The 21,695-nt window shown below is 34.8% G+C and overlaps 2 protein-coding genes across 2 annotated transcripts; one reads left to right on the plus strand and one right to left on the minus strand.

The window, feature by feature from the left end:
- Nucleotides 1–1,291: 1,291 nt before the first annotated feature.
- LOC144360010 (uncharacterized) lies at nucleotides 1,292–5,836 on the minus strand. Its single transcript, XM_078012922.2, has 4 exons — nucleotides 5,763–5,836; nucleotides 5,235–5,297; nucleotides 4,934–4,985; nucleotides 1,292–4,756 (listed from the first exon to the last, which is right to left on the minus strand). The coding sequence occupies exon 4, from the start codon at nucleotides 4,739–4,741 to the stop codon at nucleotides 1,436–1,438; it is 3,306 nt and encodes a 1,101-aa protein (XP_077869048.2). The 5' UTR covers nucleotides 4,742–4,756; nucleotides 4,934–4,985; nucleotides 5,235–5,297; nucleotides 5,763–5,836; the 3' UTR covers nucleotides 1,292–1,435.
- Nucleotides 5,837–6,442: 606 nt separating this feature from the next.
- Nucleotides 6,443–13,870, plus strand: LOC100369190 (uncharacterized). Its single transcript, XM_002737299.4, has 4 exons — nucleotides 6,443–6,866; nucleotides 8,335–8,435; nucleotides 9,922–10,170; nucleotides 10,593–13,870. Exons 1-4 carry the CDS (start codon nucleotides 6,509–6,511, stop codon nucleotides 10,905–10,907), a joined length of 1,023 nt encoding a protein of 340 aa, XP_002737345.1. The 5' UTR covers nucleotides 6,443–6,508; the 3' UTR covers nucleotides 10,908–13,870.
- Nucleotides 13,871–21,695: the final 7,825 nt, after the last annotated feature.

Here is a 21,695-nt window from a genome sequence, read left to right on the forward strand (position 1 = left end):
TAGGTACGTGACCTCGGGTCAGGTCCTATCTCCCATGGTGCAGTGAGACTTCCGGTGACCCCTGACCAGTTCTATCGTTGCGTAGTTTGTTTACAAAGTTTTCATTTCGCGTACAACATGTATCGTTTTTTGGGGATAGACCCTCCAACAAAGAAACAGAATTCGAGCATCGATAGAATTGCGGCAAATAAGGAGTATGACCAGTCAAAACGTACTCGCAAAATAGTTCCAAGCTGGAAGACGATGTTCAAAGAATGGCTGGTCACCGATGACACCGGTAATCATACGGTGTATTGCCGTATCTGCCGGGCTATTTACGGGCCGTTATCAAACCGCAAAATACCAGACAAACTCCGTAAGTACGGAAAGGGATGTACCAACTTAAAACATGATGCCCTTACATGCCATGAAATGTCAATTGGTCATAAACAAGCCAAATCGATATTCGAAGCAAAGAATGCCCCACCACCAAAGCAACTTCCTGCTGATAGAATCATCGAAATGTTGAATGGTAAAAGTGTTGACAGGTTAGACAAGCTATTCCGAGGCTGTAACAGATGGTAATGCTCATTTGGTAGCTGGATTAAATTCTGACTATGGTTCAGATTTTTCTGATCTAGCCGAGAGCAACAGTGACACAGACATCTGATATATCATGTTCTGAATATGCATGTTCTCTACAGCTACTTTGTTGTTAAAATAAACCGTGCATAGTATATTGTATACAACTTGTGTTTATTTGTGTGTGTGTGTGTGTGCGAAAATAATTGAAAAAAATGTGCGGGACTGGTAACATTTTAGCAGGGCTTGTAACTTTTGAAAGTTACCAGCCCTGATGTCTGGTATGTAATCTGGACAAATTTCCTACACTGATAAAATGGATTGCAAGATGTAAACGCAGGGGATGCATTTAATGCTTTACCAGCAATGTTGGACTAAACTTCATATAGTAGATCAGTACAATGGTCCGAAATATGCACGTTGCCATGGTAACCAAAGAAATCCATAATTTGAATAAATTAACTTCTGAATTTATTTTCAATGCAATCTTCATTCAGGAAAAAATCTTGCATATTGGCCAGGGATACATGCATTTGGTATTTATTAATAAAGTGACAAATAGTAATATTGATGTATCCCCATATACAATACAAGTTATGTTCAAAATAGGTGAAATTTGATTTTTTTTTATCCCAGTTTGTTTCTGATTTAAACATATTTCATCTACTTTGTACCAATATATTGTTTGCAAGGATGCACCATGTAGATAAATTGTTTCACAACTATGCTCTCACATACAAATATTTATTACATTTTTACACAATTTAATTTACATTATTACACAACTTAAACAAAAAAAACCGAGAGAATTCACAGTTCAATGAAAAATATCTAAATTCTATTGGAATGTTTGAAATTACTGTGTAGGTTGTTATTAAAACATCTCATCCAAAAGAAGATCTCCTTTTTTTAAGTCGCGCAACAAAGGGAAGTGCCATGTTGTTTCATCATCTTCTTCATCGTACTTGATACAGTACTCGCATTTCAACGGGTTGTCTTTATTTATATTTACAAGTGCAAGTACCCGGGCTGCAAACCACTCGATATCACTACTTCCTTCTTCAACACATTTGTGAAAAACACGTCTGTTCACTAGTAAATTAGGATCTTTCTCAAAGGAAGGCAGGAGCTCGAGTTGCTTTTTTATGCGCCGCTTTCTCCGCATTTCATGAAGCTTGGCATCCAATTTCTGTTTTTGAATGGTGAACTGAACTTCTATCTCATCAGCTTGACGCATTGATGTATGTTGTTGTGTGTCGTCACACTCTGTTGCTGGATTTCCTCTAATGATTTCTTTCAAATTATTTATTAACTCAGCTAAAGTATACTGTCTGCGTTTAAAAGATTGCTGAAAAAGTTCTTTAGCACCCTTCGATTTGAGAACTGTTTTGTGAAAATTAAGTTGCAAAACTACTGCTGCACGCTGTTCTTTTTCAGTCATGTTATTCAAATGGTCATCCACACTTGCCCACACGGAATCAATTTGGTTTGTTAATTGTACCTTTTTTGTATATTGTTTTTGTTCAGTTCTTTCTTTTTCTGCTTGCTTTTTCTTCAGAATTTCAAGTTTTCTTTCTTGAATGACCTTCATTCGTCTTTGGTATTTTTCTTTGTAGGAGGGGGCAGTGCGTCGCGCATCAGCCATAAGCTTTTCTTTCTCTATCGGATCTTTATTATCAAGCCATTCTCTAGTCTTGTTGTTGGACCACATTATGAGCGTTTCATAGCATAGTGTTGTAGCTGCCGGTTTAATTCGTACAAGTAAATCCAAGATGGCAAAATCTCTCTCTCCAGCCACATTTGTAGTTGGCACTGCTGCAACAGATGCTTGCTCTTCGTTTTTCATATTCCAATATTTACCACCAGGTAATTGGTCATCACACTGCCTTTCGAGAATCAAAAGCAATGCATGCATGATGAGTTCAAGTGCCTGTATGGTCATGGAGTCCAACTCTGCATCAGACGTTTCAGCAAACAACTTTTCATAAAGATGATCTCTGTGTACTTCTGCGTCATCTTCAGAAAACATCAGTTCACCATCCAAAACAGGAGCAGCATCTTTAGACCATCTTTCCAGCATCATCTTCATTTGGAGAAGGTGTTTATTCATGCCAAGAATTCCCTCTACTTTTTCAGTGATTCTCCAATATGGCCCAGTCACGACTTTATCTATTATACCGAGTGCTCGCAATTCAGCTATGTACACTTTAACACTCAAATCTTCAGCAACTGCAGAGAGCAAACGATTCGGATTTGGCCACTTTGCCACAAACTGCGAAATATCTGAAGAATGATAGTATACTGCTGCGGCATCATAGTAAAGAATATTAAATCGATTCCCCTTGTACGGCTGCAACATAAGTTTCTCATCTTTGGCGCTAAGGAAAGAAAGAAAATGGGATGCGACACCAGATTCTTCACACCCCCTGGGATGGAAAGCTTTTACTGCTGTACGAACAAGTCTGGCAGCACCTGATTCGCTCGTCTCCATTGCATACACTGGCTTATAGCCATCTAACGCTATATTTTCTAACAGCTTCAGGACTTTATCCGATTCGGAAGCGAAGTTTGGCAGGATATGAGCTTTACAGTAAAAGTTGAACATCTTTGTGAGTTTTTCTTTATTTGCAGATGATATAATGTCCCAGTTCTTGGTAACCTTGGGGAGTAGCTTTTCTTTCAACGCATCTATTTGTTGATTGAAAGTTGCAGAAGTGGGTCCTTGGTCAGACATAGTACTGGTCAATGATGTTATCAGCTGGGCAGTGATGGTTTCTTTGTCAGCATTGTCACTTACTATCGTGTCAGCAAGATCACCAATTGTGTCTTTGAAAGCATCAACTATATCGCTAGTAGTGCCACCAGACAGCTGCTGCATACCAAGTGTCATGGTACGGCCACTAGAGAGTGTTACTTGGTAACCTTGATAGTGTTTATGGAACTTGCTCGTTCCGTCTTGATGGAGGCAATGGTTTGAGGAACTGGACATTGCCTCAGCTACCTGAACAGCGGCAATGTGTTTAGCTTCTACCAGGAGTGTGCTTTTCAAGGCATTACTTGGAAGCCTGCCAACATTTCGTCCAGCGAGTTTCTGCAACACAGTTGAAATAACATTATTTACAGCATTCATGCTGACATTCATTGACAACAAGTCCATAACAACTTCTCTAACCTCATCTCTGTACTTTCCCTCACAGAAAGTTTCAATTTCCTCACTTTCCAAAATTTCAGCTAATTTCTGCATTTCAGCATTATCTTTTTCCAGTTCACTAATTCTTTGATGCAAGTTATTTGTCAGGGAAGAATCATCACTGCTATTCTTAGTTTTGTTCATGTAGTAGTTGAGTTTTTTTCTAAGTTTAGTTTTATCAGCTTTCAACTTCTCTATAACCAGCTTGGCATTATGCAGTTCATCATTCTTTAGACTCAGGGACTGTCTAACACTTAAAACTTCTACAGCATCGTCATTCGCTTCCTTTCTAACTTTAACAATCTCTTCCTTACTCTCATCGACTATATTCTTCAAGTTGCTGATAGTCGAATCACGGCGCTTCAATTTTTTGTTCCAATTTCTTGCCTTGTTGTTGTTCAGCCTAGTTTTCATGGCAACCAAATTTGATTGTGTCTTATCTAGAAGAGCAGCATTTTTGTCATAGTCATCTCGGAGCTTCATCAATTCATCATGTATCCCTTCACCATTGAGAGATAGTATCCGGTCATTCACTTGGTCCATTGTGTAAAGAAGGGTTGAATACTTGACTTCAAGAGCAGAAAGATTGGTGGAGAGGTCTGTGTTGTCATCTTCAACATCATTAATTTTGCGCTTCAAAATCCGATTTTCGGCAGTGGTATTGACAAGAGCTTTCGAAAGCGCAACTTCTTTTACAGTTATAGCACTTGTCAACCGACTTTCTTCATTGGATGACTTTGAAGGCAAGACAAAAACATCTTTCATAAAAAGTTCTCTAGCTGCATACTTTCTGTTACTGTTCAGTTTGCTGGTCTTCAGAAAAATGGCTTTACTTCGATTGTACAAAGTAGCATCTGATGCTCCTCCATCGCGGATAGACGGGTATTTTTTTCGTAGCTGTTCAGCAACATAATGCACACTGAAGTTTTTTTCTTGTTTGCACTGCACCACTAGATGGTATATGTCACCTTTAGTCACTGGATTAGCCATTAACAGCGCACCATTCTGAAATGTCACGTTATAGAAAAATTGATTAAACAAATTGTCTACAAATATATGCACATTATTTGAATTGATTTATATTGCATTGATAAATCATGACGCAATTAAAAAAATTTTTAAATAATAGTTTTTGTGAATAACTTTTATTTAATGTAAAGTAAAGGCTTAATATAAACTTACCAAATTGAAAAGTCTCGCCAAACAGGGCCCGGACAGGAAATATGGTAATATTCTGCAAGGTAAAATATAAATAAAATTAATGAAATCTAATAATTTTACATTATCATTTGTCAAACTTGCACACTATTCAAAAAATATAATTTAAAAAAAAATCAGCCTACATGCCATGAAAAAAATGTACTTGACAAATAGAACTAAATCAACCAGCGGACCACATTTAATTTGACAAACAGCCCCCCTCCAAATAAGTTTAATTTTCTAAATTAGCACAAGAAAATTGCCAAAAAACATTACCACTTACCTAATTAAAAGGTGTCACAGAAGATTTACAATATTAATAAATTACAACGATGAGAGTAAAAATCTGTAAGTGTAAGGAAAGAAAAAAAAAATATTGAAAAACGAAAGAAAATCACTTTTGTTTTTAAGTCGCCATAGGAAACACACAGGAAAACGCCCTCAACCATATAAACACAAACACAAACTTTTATATAAATTTCAACACACCATTCAGAATTCGAACCGTCCTAATTCGCATTTTAGCGTTTCTCCCCCTTTTTTTAGCACAATCGTGGATCAAGATCAACAAACTGAAATATATATGCGAGCGATATAAAAAATAAATGATACAATTCAACAAAGCAAAGTACCGATCGACAGACACATCGCTCGATTCGTTAGGCATTGTCAGAATTCAGGCAAAATGTGAAGCTATATCGTCCAGTATCAGCTGGTAGAACACTAAAAGTCATCCACACATTGTTAGTTATTCATATTTTATAATAAGGCCGACAAAATGACTCAAAAAACTAATAAAAACAGGCCTTACCTTTTCAGCAAAATCGAAAGCGAGAGTCTTGAAAAATGGCTGGTTCGCGTGGGTCAGAACAAAGTACCCGGATGTGAATCGACTTGAGACGTACCACTTTTAACAGGACCCAGCGCAATACTTGCGGCGCACCAATCACTAAAATATTGCGTAGTATTAAACCTATAATGATTATATTTTTTATTAATGACCCGAACGAGTCGATAATTACATAAAATAATTCCTAAAAATGTGTTGAAAATGTTAGTTTTATTGCCGTTTTCTCAATTTTCGGCCGATTTTTTCGTTCGTCCCCTCAAAATGTAGCTATAACCCCCTACTTTCCAGCGAGCCTATTTTCGTAATGGTACGTTCCGAATTAGTTTTGCGCCCATGCAGTAGAACGATGTTATGTTTCACTTGACTTAAACAAATGTTGGGGCCGGCGTACAGTGGACGCGTAAGCATGATTTTGTGCCGGTTTTCTGACTTTGCTGCTCTGTAACTCTGTAAGGGTTACTCGAAACAAAACCAAATTTTTAGGTTGTAAAGAAAATACTTACAGCAACAATAAGCGACAGTTTTTTATAGAAAATACAGGACGGAAAAATTATATTACACTAAAAACTACAAGCATAGGGTCTGTCATACACATTGTCTAACCACCAAGGTCACGTGACTGAAATCCCTAATTCAAGACCCAAACGCAGTGGGGATTTGAACATTCAAGTACAACGTAACACCCATCGTGTAGGAAACTCTTCAAAATGCCCGCTGAAATTTTAGGCATCGTAATTATCGCTATCGGAGCGTATCTTATCTGTAATTTGTGCAAAGAGTCGACAAGGAGAGACGAACAGTGGAACCAAAGTTTCAACCAGCGTCGAATGCAGACGACAAATCGGAATAACTTATCACACACGCCGCCGCCTTCGTATGACAGCCTATACCCGTACCCGGAAGTAGATAGCACACAAGAACCGTTCCCTCGCGGTTCTATGTCCAACTACCTCGGAGCTGGTTTCACCTCTACATTTCGTGCGATTGCTGACCGGTTCACGGACATAAAGGAAGTCAGTAGAGCGTTGAAGAAAGCTGGACTTGAATCAAGTAACTTGATATTTGGTAAGTTCCATTATGAAATGGGGGGGGGGGGCCTACTTTAAAAAAAAAAGTGATTGTCCCTCAACAACTGTGCTGTATATAAAGTGGATCTCAAATGAATCTGAATCTGCGCTTAATTTGTGCTCGCCCCTCCTGAAATAATACAAACTCACCATCATAGAAGAAATTTAAAGCTCCTCACTAAATAAAATTGATAGTTTATTGGTGCTTTTATGTGCATTAAAGAAAGTAAAGAAAAATCATTAAAAGAAAATTAAATTGTCCAATTGTGTAAATGAGTGCATTTGTCAACCATACCACAGTATGGGATAGAGGGACTGTGATCTTACTTAATCTCTGTTGTAACTTCCTGTAAAAATGAGTGCCATTTAGGTGTTACAATTAGATACTTTTTCAGATATCGTCTTTAGTGTCTAAATAAAAAGTACTGTAGAATATACTTTACTTTAGCTGGAATTAATTTTCGCTGAAAAAGTTTTGGTGTGTTTTGTATGGAATTTATTTTCACTGATTTTTGACAAGTTGAATGTAAAATATAGGGGAAAAGGTATATTCGCTGCATTTTATTTTCACTGAATCATTTCTTCAGCGAAAATAGCAAAAATTAATTCCAAGCGAAAATGAAGTATTTTACAGTAAGTAAATATGATGATAAAAATTATACTAGGTATAAATTTTTTTTTCAACTGATTGGGTGGTATCAGATTATATACCAAGCAAATTACCCCTCCCCTCCTCCTCCCCCTCCCCAAAATGTTTTGAATAAGAATTACTTGGGCATCGGAAAACAATTCATAATACAAAACTTTATACATCAAAATACCAGCATCTTTATCAAAACCTTTTTCTTGAAATAAACATTTGTTGTTTTGTTTACATGTATGGTTTTATTGATGACATATAATAATTAATAGCCTCTTAACCACTTGGTTGTTCGTCCTTGTTTGAATGTAGTCTGAAAACAGAGACCTGGTAGTTTCTCCTTGTGCACTTTTGAACTTGTATCTCATACATGCCTAGACCAGTTATGTTTAAATTTTACACATGTATCGTTGTGCCATACAGACATGCATGCATGCATGTACGCATGCATTGTTTCATGATAGCTGTATGGTGACCATAATAATGTTGAAAAAAATGCATCAAAATCAGGCATTACTGCCATTCTGGAACCAGATTGTAGTAATTGGATGTACGAACAGCATTTCACTTTCGACTTGGTACATACATTGAACATAGTGTAACCTTGATGCTTGTCATTTTTTTTTACATCTGATTATAAAAATGGTTGAATTGATGGACACCTTGTTTTAATGAATGTTATTTCAGAGCCATATTTTTGACATGCATGTACCTTGACTGATTGAGTTTCTGATTCCAAATGACTGACTACCGATAGTTTAAGTTTTGTTTACAATAGTACTGATATTGACAACAGCAACATTTTCTTGTTATTGTTTATTTCTAGGCATTGATTTCACTGCCAGTAATGATTGGCAAGGAGAGAACACATTTAATGGACACTGTTTACATTCTATGTCAACAGGGCAACTGAATCCATATCAACAGGTGAGGGAACATACTAAATGGGTGATTTTCCGTTTATTTGCGAGATCTCACGAGTTGAGTGAAAACGCGTGTTGAACGTATGCCACAAAAATCAAAGTATTTGATTTTGAACTTGAATTTCTTTATTTTGTAGCTCACATCGAAAGGCCGATCTTTGACAGGGGAATATTGCGTTTGAATACCCTTACTTCATTATTAAGCATGGAAATATCCCCCAAAATATGTTCACGTTTGTCGAATCCCAAACGATGTTTGTCGCCTCTACAATGTTATGACATTTGTTTGTTCTGTTTTTACGTTTGATTTATGCAAAACGTGGGATCTCACAGTGAACGGAAAATGGTCTATTAGGGCTGCACTATTTGAAATGGGGAGGTAGGCTTGGAATATGATGTGTCAGCCATATTAAGATTGATGTTTGAAAATATTTTATAAATTTCCATAAAACCATTTATGCCTTCATGAAATTCAGTATACCTTTTGCCCCAGTCTGATTAAAATAATATTTTGTTTGTTACATTTTTTTGTATTTACATATATATTTTTTAAAATGAACGTCTGACTTTGTTTGGGAGACAAAAACAAAATTCTAGCAATTAATGATTAAAACAAATATATATAAACAGTTTATTATAAAAAAAATAAAATGTTTTATTCAGATTGCTTTTTCCTCATAATATTGTTCATATAATCATGTTAAAACATTAAAAATTTCATATTCTGGGTACTGAGAATTGATAAGCTTAGACCAACATGCTGAACTTAAATGGAACTATCTAGCAAATACTACGGTAATATTGTCTTATTAAAATTCGGAGGTTATTTGTTTTGACGCAGTAAGTGAAATAATAATGAGTCATCAGTGTGTGGGGACACTGAGTTATTTTTAGAAGTCGGTGTTAGTTGTGATGGTGTGAATATAAGTCAGTGACAGTTCAATAACCTTTACCGTGTATATCATGATGAATATGTTTAATACATGCTCTCAAATAAAAACAGCTCATTAATTATTTCATTTTGAAAACAACAAGACAAATGGTATGGTACTACCGGTAGTACTGCATGTAATTACCAACAAATCATTTTGGTTTTGATATCATTTACTGTAAAATATTTCTTCGCTTGTATTAATTCTTGCTATTTTTGCTGAAGGAATAATTCAGTGAAAAAATCCAGCGAATATACCTTTTTTCCTATATTTTACATTTGACTCGTCAAAAATCAGTGAAAATAAATTCCATACAAAACACCCAAAAAGTCTTTTAATTGAAAATTAATTCCAGGTAAAATAAAGTATTTTATAGTAAGGTGCTTGGTCATCGTATCGCGTCTTGATGGATATGGGACTCATAGCAACATGTACAACGTACTGTATGTAAAAAACAATAAATGTTTACATGAAATTCAATCATGCACTGCGCGATGACGACCACCATTTAATAATCAAAGCAGTGTTAATAATAATTCTTTTTTTTTTGCTACCCAGGTAATTTCAATTTTAGGAGAAACATTGGCACCATTTGATGATGATGGATTAATTCCTGTGTTTGGTTTCGGAGACAAATCCACTCGAGACAAACGGGTATTTCCATTCAAACAAGATGGTCTGTGTTTTGGTGTTCATGAAGTTCTTGAATGTTACAAGCAGATTAGTCAAAGTGTGAGTCTAAGCGGACCAACAAACTTCGCGCCTTTAATCCAACAAGCAGTAGAGATTGTTAAACAGACAAAATCAGTAAGTACACTTTTATGTAAGGTCCAATTAGTCGTCTTTTGTTTAAACAATATGAAACCAGACAACTATTTCTAGTATTATTGTTCTTTTGTTCCTTGATTTGTCTAAATCTAATTTTTTTTTTAATTTCTATACTTCATTCATTGTAATTTTTGAAAGTGTTCCACTATACTAAGACCATTATTCCTTATCCTGCCAGTCCCATGTATACTTTTAATTGTCTCAACCAGATTAGAGCTGAGTCTAAAGTGTTATCTGTCATCATAAAATATACCCCACAAATATAGCACCTCCTCATTAGAAGCCAAATGCATTTGTGCAAACTTTTCAGTATTTTTGAGAAAACCTTCTGGACAATTCAAAAGTGTAAAAAAAAACTTCAATATTAGAAATATAAAGTTTAATTTATGATTCTTTTTCAGTACCACATATTGGTAATTATTGCTGATGGTCAGGTAACCAGCGAACGGGCAACTAGAGCCGCCATTGTAGAAGCTTCCAATTACGCACTGTCAATTGTCATGGTAGGAGTTGGTGATGGTCCCTGGGACATGATGAAAGACTTTGATGAAATGTTGCCACGGAGACAATTTGATAATTTCCAGTTTGTTGACTTTCATAAAATTATGCAAAATTCAACCAGTCCTACGACAGCTTTTTCCTTGCATGCACTAATGGAAATACCTGACCAGTTTCTGGCAGTTAGAAATCTTGGTTTTCTTGATCAGGACGAGTGAATATTGATTTTAACTCCATCACTCTCCTGATACAGAAAAGAAAATGCATTTACAGTACCGATACTCCACTCAATAAATCAAACAAATACAAAGTCTAAGGATGGATTATAAGATTAGGATTTCCATCAATATTTTGTGATGTATGATAAAGTTCCCTTTCTATGTGAGTTTCATGTATGTATCAATCAAATACATTACTGAGCAGTGGTCGAATCACCATTTGCAATAGATGATGGGAAAGACTCCATAAACAGAAAGAAGCAAGGTTATCGCTCTATTCAAAACGGCCGAGATTTGAAAAACTGCTCAAATTTTATGGGTCAGTGAAAATCGCGACAATTTGTGGCAGTGATAATTACTCTGAGGTTCAATGACTCAGTGTCAGTGACACCTCACAAAAATTGGATTTCATGAAAGCCATAAAATTTTCAAATCATACAAATTTCAAGGCGAGAAAATTACATGACTTGTAGATGAAAGCACATTAAAAAAAAGTGAGACAAACACTGACTACTAGTATTTCCCTCACGAGCTCATTTATTTGCATAACTTTTTTGTGAAGACCATCTCTCAATTTATCAAGCATGTGACAAAAATTATTGGTGAGTAGAAGGAAAAGAAGATACTGGTATCCATGGCAACAATCATGTGTTTAACCTACCAGCATTTGTCTCCATCCTTGTTTCTATTCTGCTAAGTGATGTATATATCTACACTCATCAGGATCATAAAATAAAAATAATTTAAATATTTTTTTTTCTTGATTAAAAATTGATAAAATGAACTAAATTGAAATGAAAGCTGACAAAGCATTACTGGCATTCTAAGCTTTATTATATACTTCTCATTTAATTTCAGCTAATCTCATTTTGTATAATGTTAATCTTTTCACCAACGCTTTTCATTTTTCACAAAATAGTCTGCAGTTTCCTTCAGAAGATTAGGACAAACCATTATTTTGAGTAAACACTGAAAATGTTGTCTTTTGGCTCCAAAATTAGAGTTCATTTCCTAAAATATTGAAGAAGTATAAGAAAAAAGAGCAGAAAGTCTGGTGGTATTGGGATATCGAAAACTAAAATAAAGAGATTTACATTAAAATGCAGTTGTAAATTGTCTGCAGTCTGCTAATAGAACAACATGTGAGTACAGGTTAGTGCACTAATTTCAGATTACCGAGGGATGTAGTTTATTTAACATTAAGAAACTTGAAATGTGATTTTAACATCACTGATACATGTGCATATGAATTTAGCGTCATGTCTCCAGAAATCCGCCTTGTCAATAGAGGGCAGTACAAATAGAACATCCTAATAGTAAGTTTGAACTTGAAGCTACATTCATAAATATTTATAATTTATTTTTGCTTGGAATTAATTTTTGCTATTTTCGCTGAGGGGATGATTCAGTGAAAATAAAATACACCTAATATACCTTTATTCCTATATTTCACATTCAACTTGTCAAAAATCAGTGAAAATAAATTCCGAACAAAACTACCAAAAAATGTTTTCAGCGAAAATTAATTCCAGCTAAAATAAAGTATTTTACAGTATAATATACAACATCCCTACTTAATCTGAAATGAGTGTATACATCTAACTTAACATAATACAATTAAATAAATGATATTTAAAACTAATTGGTATAAAACAATGTATTTGACAATTTATTTTAGTGAGTTTATCAGTCATTATTTTTTATTTTCAGTTATTGTTTTTATTTGATAATGTATTATTATGTTTTTTTCCACTTTTATATTCAACTGAATATAAGTTCAGTATACAGACCTGAAATGTTCTTTGTAACAATTTTATATTCACTGTCCACTAATATTTATTATCTTATTTCCTATATATGCTAAAATAAAAACACCTTAATGAAGGGAAATAATTGCCTTCATATATGTAAATAATGGTTTAATTTTTAACAAAGACTTTAAAACTTTTATATAAACCAAAAATTATTCAAGTATTTTATTTGAAATATTCAAGAGTGAACAATATATTATTTCTATGTTTTGGTTGAAATTTGTTTTTAAACACAAGGGTTATTTTATTTACAATGATAGATGAAGTTGATAACTCAGTAACTGCCTACGATATCATTCAATAAACTCAAACGGTTTGAATAAATATAATTATGTATTGAATACAATTTGCATTTTTACACAAAATAAAAACAAAAAAAATTGTCATGCAAAATTGAATAAAAACGACAGTCCAAACTGAACAGTGAAAAATCGTTCCTTAATGAGAATACTATTTAAACACTCGTTAGTAATATATAGTAATATAATGTGTGTGTCCACCTATGTGGTGAAAATAAGGTATTATACAGTACTAAGTAAAGTCAGTACCTTATCATTTGAATCCTGAATAAATACACAGCTGCTCATGTATCTGTCAACATATAATAAATGTGGTATTCTTTATTTATTGCAATTCAATGAAAATAAGATTGTGTTTTATTTTTACTTTTCATTTTCATTTATTTTTTCCTTCTCATTTTTTACTCCTTTGTGCAAAGCACAGCACACAATGGGCGTCTTTGCAGTTTGTTAGACTGGTTTTCTCAATGACAAATATTTTGTACTACCGGTATTAAAGTAAAAAATCGTAAAAGTCAATGACTTGTGTCCAAATCATTAATTACGTAACGCTTTTAAAACAAATAAATATGATAATTGTTTTGACTTTTAGATTGAATGCTGCAAACGACCATAATTAAGTGATTAATTGTAATGAGTTCAGCATATACATATATTGTTTTATGATTTATGAATGGTTCTGTTATTTCTTCAAAACATGATTGATATACACTTCAATGGCCTTAGATGCGGATGATATCAATAATGACAACACCCCCACTAACCCCCAGATAACAACAAATATCCTGTTTTACCAAATATGTCTTGAATACATGTATATAATGTCCGAAATAAATAACACAGTTCCAACTTATTCACAAACAATATCAAGTTATTGCCTACCAAGATTGTCATCACTGATCATGGGATTGTGTGTTGACCAATAATATTAACTATACTATATCAATAGAATATGTTTACATTATAATGTTACATTGTATATTTACATAAGGTGATGGTACCTTCAGTCATATCCCATTTCACATGTGTGGGCGAGCTAAACACAAGTATATAAATAGTAGAATACCTGATAGGTTTGTTCCAAGTGTATTATATATAATTTATTCTTCACTTTTAATCATATTTACTTATCACATGGTTTTATTCTGAAGTTCAATGCTAATGTTAGATCCAACAGCAAACTAGTCACTCTCCCTTGCAGAGTCTTCTCGACCTAGGGAGCCACAGAGAGCCGCAACTCGTGGGACATTCCCTAGCGACTACCTAGCTTAGTGATAAAAGACCCATAGTCTCGGCGACGGAGAATGCAAACTAGTCTGACATTATGAACATGTACTGTAAAATGAAATTATTATAGCATGTTATTATTGCTAATTAGCTTATTCGTAATAATAATAGCTAATTTAATTTGATAAAATTGCGTGTATCTGTTTCAATGTGTTTTACATTATTACATGTACTAGTATAATTAATCTGAGGCATAGTATGTTTATTGTACTACCGCTACATTATCTAGGAGGTCGAACATTACTTTATATCTTTATTGTTATTTACATTTAAACAAACCTATATAGGGGATATTAAAAGTGTGCAATATCTACTACGGTAGCACTGATACTTGTGACATATTGCCCTTATTAGAGTATGCCCTAGCTTTAGTACCGGTAATTACTAGTATTCTTGATAACCAGCAAGACAATCCTTCAGTAAAATGTGGCTGAAATATTCGACAGTATCTGGTAGAAGTATTTTAAATGTGAATTTGCTGTGAAGATTCGGAATTAAAATCATCTATGATGTCATGCAGTCATGTAGAAATTCGACCACACACCTAAGTATGAAGCAGACTCTATAAATCACAGGCCTTAGAAATACAAGGTATAACACTACGATAAAGACTTTCTATTTTCGACATTGTGAATTTCTTTCGTTTTTTTGGGAGAAAAAATCCTGGAAAAAAATGATTTTGACAAGATAATTTAGAAATTTGTATTAAGAATAATTCATAACGAAATATATTTCCTATATAATTTTCAGAATTACCGATTATTCAAGAATATTACAGAAGGATAATTTGCTATATTCTTTATATTTTTCCTTTTTTTCTTGAATTATGACTGAAAGAAGGTGAATTAAATTACAAACTATGTAGTGTGTTCAACAACTCATTTATGAACAATAACTTTAATAAATATGACTTTACTCTGTAAAAATACTGTATTTTTTCTGCATAAAAACGAAAAAAATGTCGAAAACGGAAAGACTTTATCGTAATGTTGCCTGTGTCTAAATATATCATTAAAATATAATCACTAAATTGGTGGAAATTATATCATCAATACATAAAATGAAACGATTTGACGTACTTGTACCCTTTCAATTTCTCTAAAACTCATTCATGTCAACCACAAAATAAATCGTAATACATAAAACAATGAAGGTGATTTTCGGTTCAACTGCGAGATCTCGCGAGTTGCCTGAAAGACGCACGTCGAACGTTTGTCGCAAAATATGAACGATTTGATTTTGAACTCGAATTTCTTTATTTCGTAGCTCACATCGAAAGGCCGGTCTTTAATAGGGGAATATTGCGTTTTATTACCCTTACTTCATCGAAATTTACCATCATCAAATGTGTACGGCACATTATTGAGCGTCGAAATATCCCCAACAAATACTTTCGCGTTTGTCGTCGCTATCACACTATGACCTTTGTTTGCCCTGTTTTTACGTTCGATTTCACGCATAACGCGGGATCTCGCAATGTATGGGGGCTTTGAGTTATTTCCGATAGACATGCTCTTATGGTATAGTTTCCATTTGCAAAAATTGATAACAATTTCAATTTATACCCAAATCAAAACTTAATATTATGTGTAATAATAATAATCTTTATCGCATAATCGTATCCTTATTTGGATAATGACTCAAAAAAAGAAATTTAGATTTTAGAATTTTTAGAAAAAGATGAAAAACTGAGGAAGTAACACAATGGAAGCGCTAAAATTGAAAAGAATAATAAAAATAAAAAATAAAAATACCCCCGGTAGTTTATTTAATTAGGGGCAGCTTGTAATTTTTTTAAATGATTTTCTCTGGCACTGAAACAATTATAGATGTAACTTGGTAGTTTTTGTTAATTTTTGGCTGTTATTGCTTGTTAGCATTGTAATCAATTTATTGGTATTAGTGTGTTGCAATGTATTAAATTTATTTCTTTCAACATTTCAGTTCTCTCATTTTCATACAGCTTGCATTCAAGTAAGAATTTGCATTTCGTCTCCAATCTCATTTTGGTCGCAAGCAGTGCACTTTCTGCTACCACTGCAAGGAATTTATCGCTGAGAGCTCCATTGCAATCAACATTTCAAAATTTATTTATTTACATGGTTCAGATTTCTACTGTTTACCTGTGTAGTATAACATTGTATCTTGTTATCATTTAATGTTGCAATGTTATGTGTTGGTCTTGCCGCCTCTTTCTATAACCCTTGACTCGTAACTAAGACTAATTACTAGTTACTATGATAGTGGAATCTTCCACTTTGAATTGAACCAATCATAGTTATGTATTCTATGTTGACAACATTATGCAAATACTCCTCGCTACCAGATTTTTGAAGGGAGTAGTTCTGGTTTTGACTTCAATGTAGTCTGACGTGTTGTAATAAAGTGAATCTCACGGAACTCTGACTTTATCCCATGGAAGTCTATTTCTCTACACAACGCAACCCTATCTCATCCACCACAGATTTTTTTTTGTATCTTCCTTTCTAGTATTTCTAAATTATGGGCCCTAATTCTCAATTTTGTTAATGCTGCTCTATTTTTTGCATTTGTTACTGTTGTTAGATAATTTTCATACTGGCAATTTTTCTTTAGTAGCCTAATTGTACGTAGCTTATTCTTTTGTTTTTTGTTTTTATTATCATCGTGCATTTGTTCTTGACTCTTGTTTTCAAATACTTTTTTGAGTTTAATGCAAATTGTGTTGATTAGATTGGTGTTATGATTTGGATCATTATTTTCCTATAACTTATCCATTTCTAGATAGTGCAGACTATTTTTGACACCACAAACTCTTTACCAGACATGCCTTTACCACCCACCTCTATGCCAAGTCTATATGTGTAAAGTGTCATGAATTTGTTTTTGCGTATCTGTTGACCGACTTAATTAGCTGATTATTAGCTGAATTGCTGTGTTATGTCTGTCATCGTTTAGGCCTATTTGAAGTTTTGGACGGAACTTGGCTCAGTGATTTGGAACTAATTACCAGATAACCGCCGCTATTCAGACTATTAATTCTGACAGTTTATATTCATAGTTATTAATGTAGTGAACGATTAATCAAAAGATATGACGTATACAGTACTTAGTGTGATTGGCTTTATGATTGAAGGTTACGCCTTAGAGTCTTTTTACTGCTTTGTAATTGGTTAGAGTTTTGAAAATGAATAAAGAGAGTTTGAGTTGGTCTTGGAGAGTACTCCAAGACAGACGCAGTCGAGTCCAGTCCAGGGGCGAGCCTTGAGGCAGTCCAGTCTTGGGCTAGTCTTGGGTCAGCCTTACGAGAGTCTTGGGGACTTTTCCCCAGGGCGCTGTGTCTTATAGAGTGCTCGATTGACCGACTAAGACGAGAGTTGAACCGTATTTCGTTGTGTGTGTCTTATTTGACTGTAAAGTATAAGTGACTTTCCCGATCCCGTACCTCAAGGGGACGAGATAGAGAGACGAGACGAGATTCCCCCCCGGCAAGTGTGGAGACCCCGAGGAAAAGAATTTCCCCCTGATACGTGGTGTGAGAACCCTGGGCATTGCGTCTTACGCACATTGACATCCTGTGAAGAAAAGTGAAATGGCGAAGAGGTGTCTTTCTTGCAAACCGAACTAACTGGCTCGATGGCAGAGACGAAACGGCGCTTGACGACTAACACCGTTAACAGTATGGCACCGATGTACAACGCTGAAGAGATGAAGATTTCAGAGCCCCTTCGGAAGGACGAGTATCGTATAGGACAGTATAATTATGAATTGAGCGACATTAAAGACAAGAAGATGAAGAAAAAGAACGACCCGGACTAACGCGACGACAAGAGAGATGACGCTTATAGACTTTGATTAGAACTTTAGCTATTTGCTTAGAGAACCGCTCGTTGGACACTGTAACTGACACTGTGTAACTCAAGGACGTTGAACTCTTTTCCAGAACCCTAACCCTATTGCTCAGTAATGTAATGTATTGCTGCTTTTCCTATCGTTTTTCTTACCGTTTTTTTGTGATGTTGAATTGTATGTATGTAAGCACCCAGATCTTTTTTTTGAACTGATATTTAGTGACGTGCGAGGTCCTTTATAACGATTTAAGCACGCCTCAGTGGACAAGTATTTGCAAAACAGTGTTTTGAGTTTTGTGAAGTTTTATGGAGTTTTTATGAGTTTATGAGTACGGATTATGATGGGAGGAATGATGCCCCCACGTGTTTTTTAAGAGTTTTGGGGTTTGTCGATGTGCAGAGATATCAACGTTTTAAGAGTTGTTTTTGTTTATGTGTTGTTTCCGGAATACTTCTGACGCTTTTTGAGTTGATAGCACCTTTGTAACGTTTTTTAATGTCTTTTTGGAATGAGAGGTGGTGCGCTTAAATACGTATTGTTTGATAACGCAAGCTTTTGTTCATGATTGACAGGTTTATGTAACTCAGTAGTTTCTATCGTTTTAGTCTTTTCCCCGTCTTTTTGCCAGAGGAGTAATGTGTTATGATAGCTTTGTCTTTGCATTCTGTTTCCACGCCGCCGTATGACTTTTGTTTAGATTAACGACTTGTGAGTTCAGTTGAAGTTTATAAGCGTATATGACAGGAGTTTGATTAATAGCTCTTTATTCATTGTTTATTAGTTACCGCTTTGCAATGCTTTAACCGAGAGACGCATCCCTGGTAATCACGTGATCATGCTGTCGACTGCAGCGATTGGCTGATCGCTTGGTTACACCGCCACGCCTTAGTTTGTTTGACCTTTTGATATAGAGTTTGTAACCTTAGTAACGGAGACAGTGCAGCGAAGGTTTACCTCAGCGAACCGTTTTGAGAAAAGTGAGTCGTTTGGTAGCCTTTCCCTTGTTTTTGATTTATAACCGTTGATATTTGAGACTTTATAACCATTGTATTAGACTTTATAATCATTGTACTTAATTAGTGTGATTTACTCTTTTCGATTTATACCTTTTCTTAGTATTGTATTTAACCCTATGACGATGAGTGGCTGACGGTATCTTTGATTTATGAACGTGTAATGCCAGGAGGCACAATCTCAGTTTGGGTGAAGGGATGTGTCATGAATTTGTTTTTGCGTATCTGTTGACCGACTTAATTAGCTGATTATTAGCTGAATTGCTGTGTTATGTCTGTCATCGTTTAGGCCTATTTGAAGTTTTGGACGGAACTTGGCTCAGTGATTTGGAACTAATTACCAGATAACCGCCGCTATTTAGACTATTAATTCTGACAGTTTATATTCATAGTTATTAATGTAGTGAACGATTAATCAAAAGATATGACGTATACAGTACTTAGTGTGATTGGCTTTATGATTGAAGGTTACGCCTTAGAGTCTTTTTACTGCTTTGTAATTGGTTAGAGTTTTGAAAATGAATAAAGAGAGTTTGAGTTGGTCTTGGAGAGTACTCCACGACAGACGCAGTCGAGTCCAGTCCAGGGGCGAGCCTTGAGGCAGTCCAGTCTTGGGCTAGTCTTGGGTCAGCCTTGCGAGAGTCTTGGGGACTTTTCCCCAGGGCGCCGTGTCTTATAGAGTGCTCGATTGACCGACTAAGACGAGAGTTGAACCGTATTTCGTTGTGTGTGTCTTATTTGACTGTAAAGTATAAGTGACTTTCCCGATCCCGTACCTCAAGGGGACGAGATAGACAGACGAGACGAGATTCCCCCCTGGCAAGTGTGGAGACCCCGAGGAAAAGAATTTCCCCCTGATAAAAGCATTGCGGCCACAGTCACTCTACTAGGATTGCGGCTAACAAATTTCCTGATAATGTCTTAACACCTTTATATAAAACACCCAGAATCGCATCGCTGACAGATTGACTAATCCGACAAAGTAGAGGTTTGGAGTAAGTTTTAGTCAAGTGACATGCCAAGCTGAGTCACGTGGTTCGGATTGGGGTATCCATCCTTTTTATTTGTGCTTTGTTCTTTATTTGATGTCCCTTTTCACTCAGCAAAATTTGAAAATAGTGCATTTTTTTCATTCTTGAACATATTATTTGTCGTATCGTAGTATTCTAAACGTTTGGCACGCCTCTCTTTTTAAATCTCGGTATTAACTCAACTGATATCAAAGCTGATAAGAAAGCTTAGAAAGAACTCCCGTGTGCTGAGAGTATTAGGGACATATTAAAAATGAATTAGCCTTCCAAAGAAGAAGCTTGGCAATTAATATTTGTCTGTTATATGAGATAAATACCTGAAAACAATGTGATTCACATTATTGAAGTCTATAATAATATAATGCATTTGATTTTACATCTGTCGTTTTCAGTATAATTTATTCCAAAGCACGTCTAACACAAGTTCAATTTAAATCATTTTTCAGGGGTTTTTCTCCCCAAAACGAAATAATTTCACAATGTCGAAAACGGAAAGTCTTTGTCGTAGTGATATTTAATGATGCATTATTCACAAGCAGTATTATAACAAGTATTATTGAAATGCAATAATTGGTTTTGAAAAAAATGATTAATTATTATGCAAATTAAGCAATTATTATGCATAGATTTTAATTGCAAACTGATTAAGTATGTGTATTGTCCCAGGGCACATGTGTACTAAGTTTCTTTATAATGTGATGATTAATTCTTAAAAAAATTGATGGAAAGCAAATTAGGCAATTATGAACGAGAATATGTCATTTTAATGTTGTTATTTGATGCTGTGGCTCAATACATTGGACTGTTAATTATCATGACCTGGTAGAAAATTCATTCGATGAAACAAAGATATTTTCTACTACGCATGTTCACTTGTTTTGGTACGTATTGTACTGCGCATGCGTAGTTGTGGTTTTGATTTTAATAATGTGTGCTGCAAAGCAAATTTTTTTTAGTTTATTTTATTTTTTTAGTTTATAATCATTTTAGTTGGTAAATCATAATACAATGTGTTCTGCATCATGAAGTATATTGTATGTTTTCTCTATATTGTATCTATAATTAACTTGCGTCTTCCAAGTTGCAATGTAAAAGATTGTGAGGTTGAGTTCAAAGTTCATTTCACAAATAGGTACCAACTAATAGCGCAACAAAGGCATTCCATTCATCTTTAATAAATTTTTATAAATTTCATAATTAAAATTGAAATGCGAGAATTCTATTGATTGATTGAATAACATTGGAACGTTTTAAAATGACGTCGTTTATTACTTACTGTCTGGTTTGATTCAACTGCCATTGAAATTTGTAAAAATGAAGGGAATGCCTTTGTTACGCGGAGAGTACGTCTTGTATAAAATAAATAAATATGAGTTGTTTTTTTTGGGGGGGGGGGGGTTAATACCACAGGCGCTTGGTATGTTTCCGTGATAATAAAAGAAATATACAATAGGGGTCGATCGCCCGGCGATATTTCTTTTATTATCACAGAAACATACCGAGCGCCTGTGTTTAA

This window comes from Saccoglossus kowalevskii, chromosome 15, assembly GCF_978046115.1.
Source record: "Saccoglossus kowalevskii chromosome 15, keSacKowa6.1, whole genome shotgun sequence".
Taxonomy (NCBI): Eukaryota; Metazoa; Hemichordata; class Enteropneusta; family Harrimaniidae; genus Saccoglossus; species Saccoglossus kowalevskii.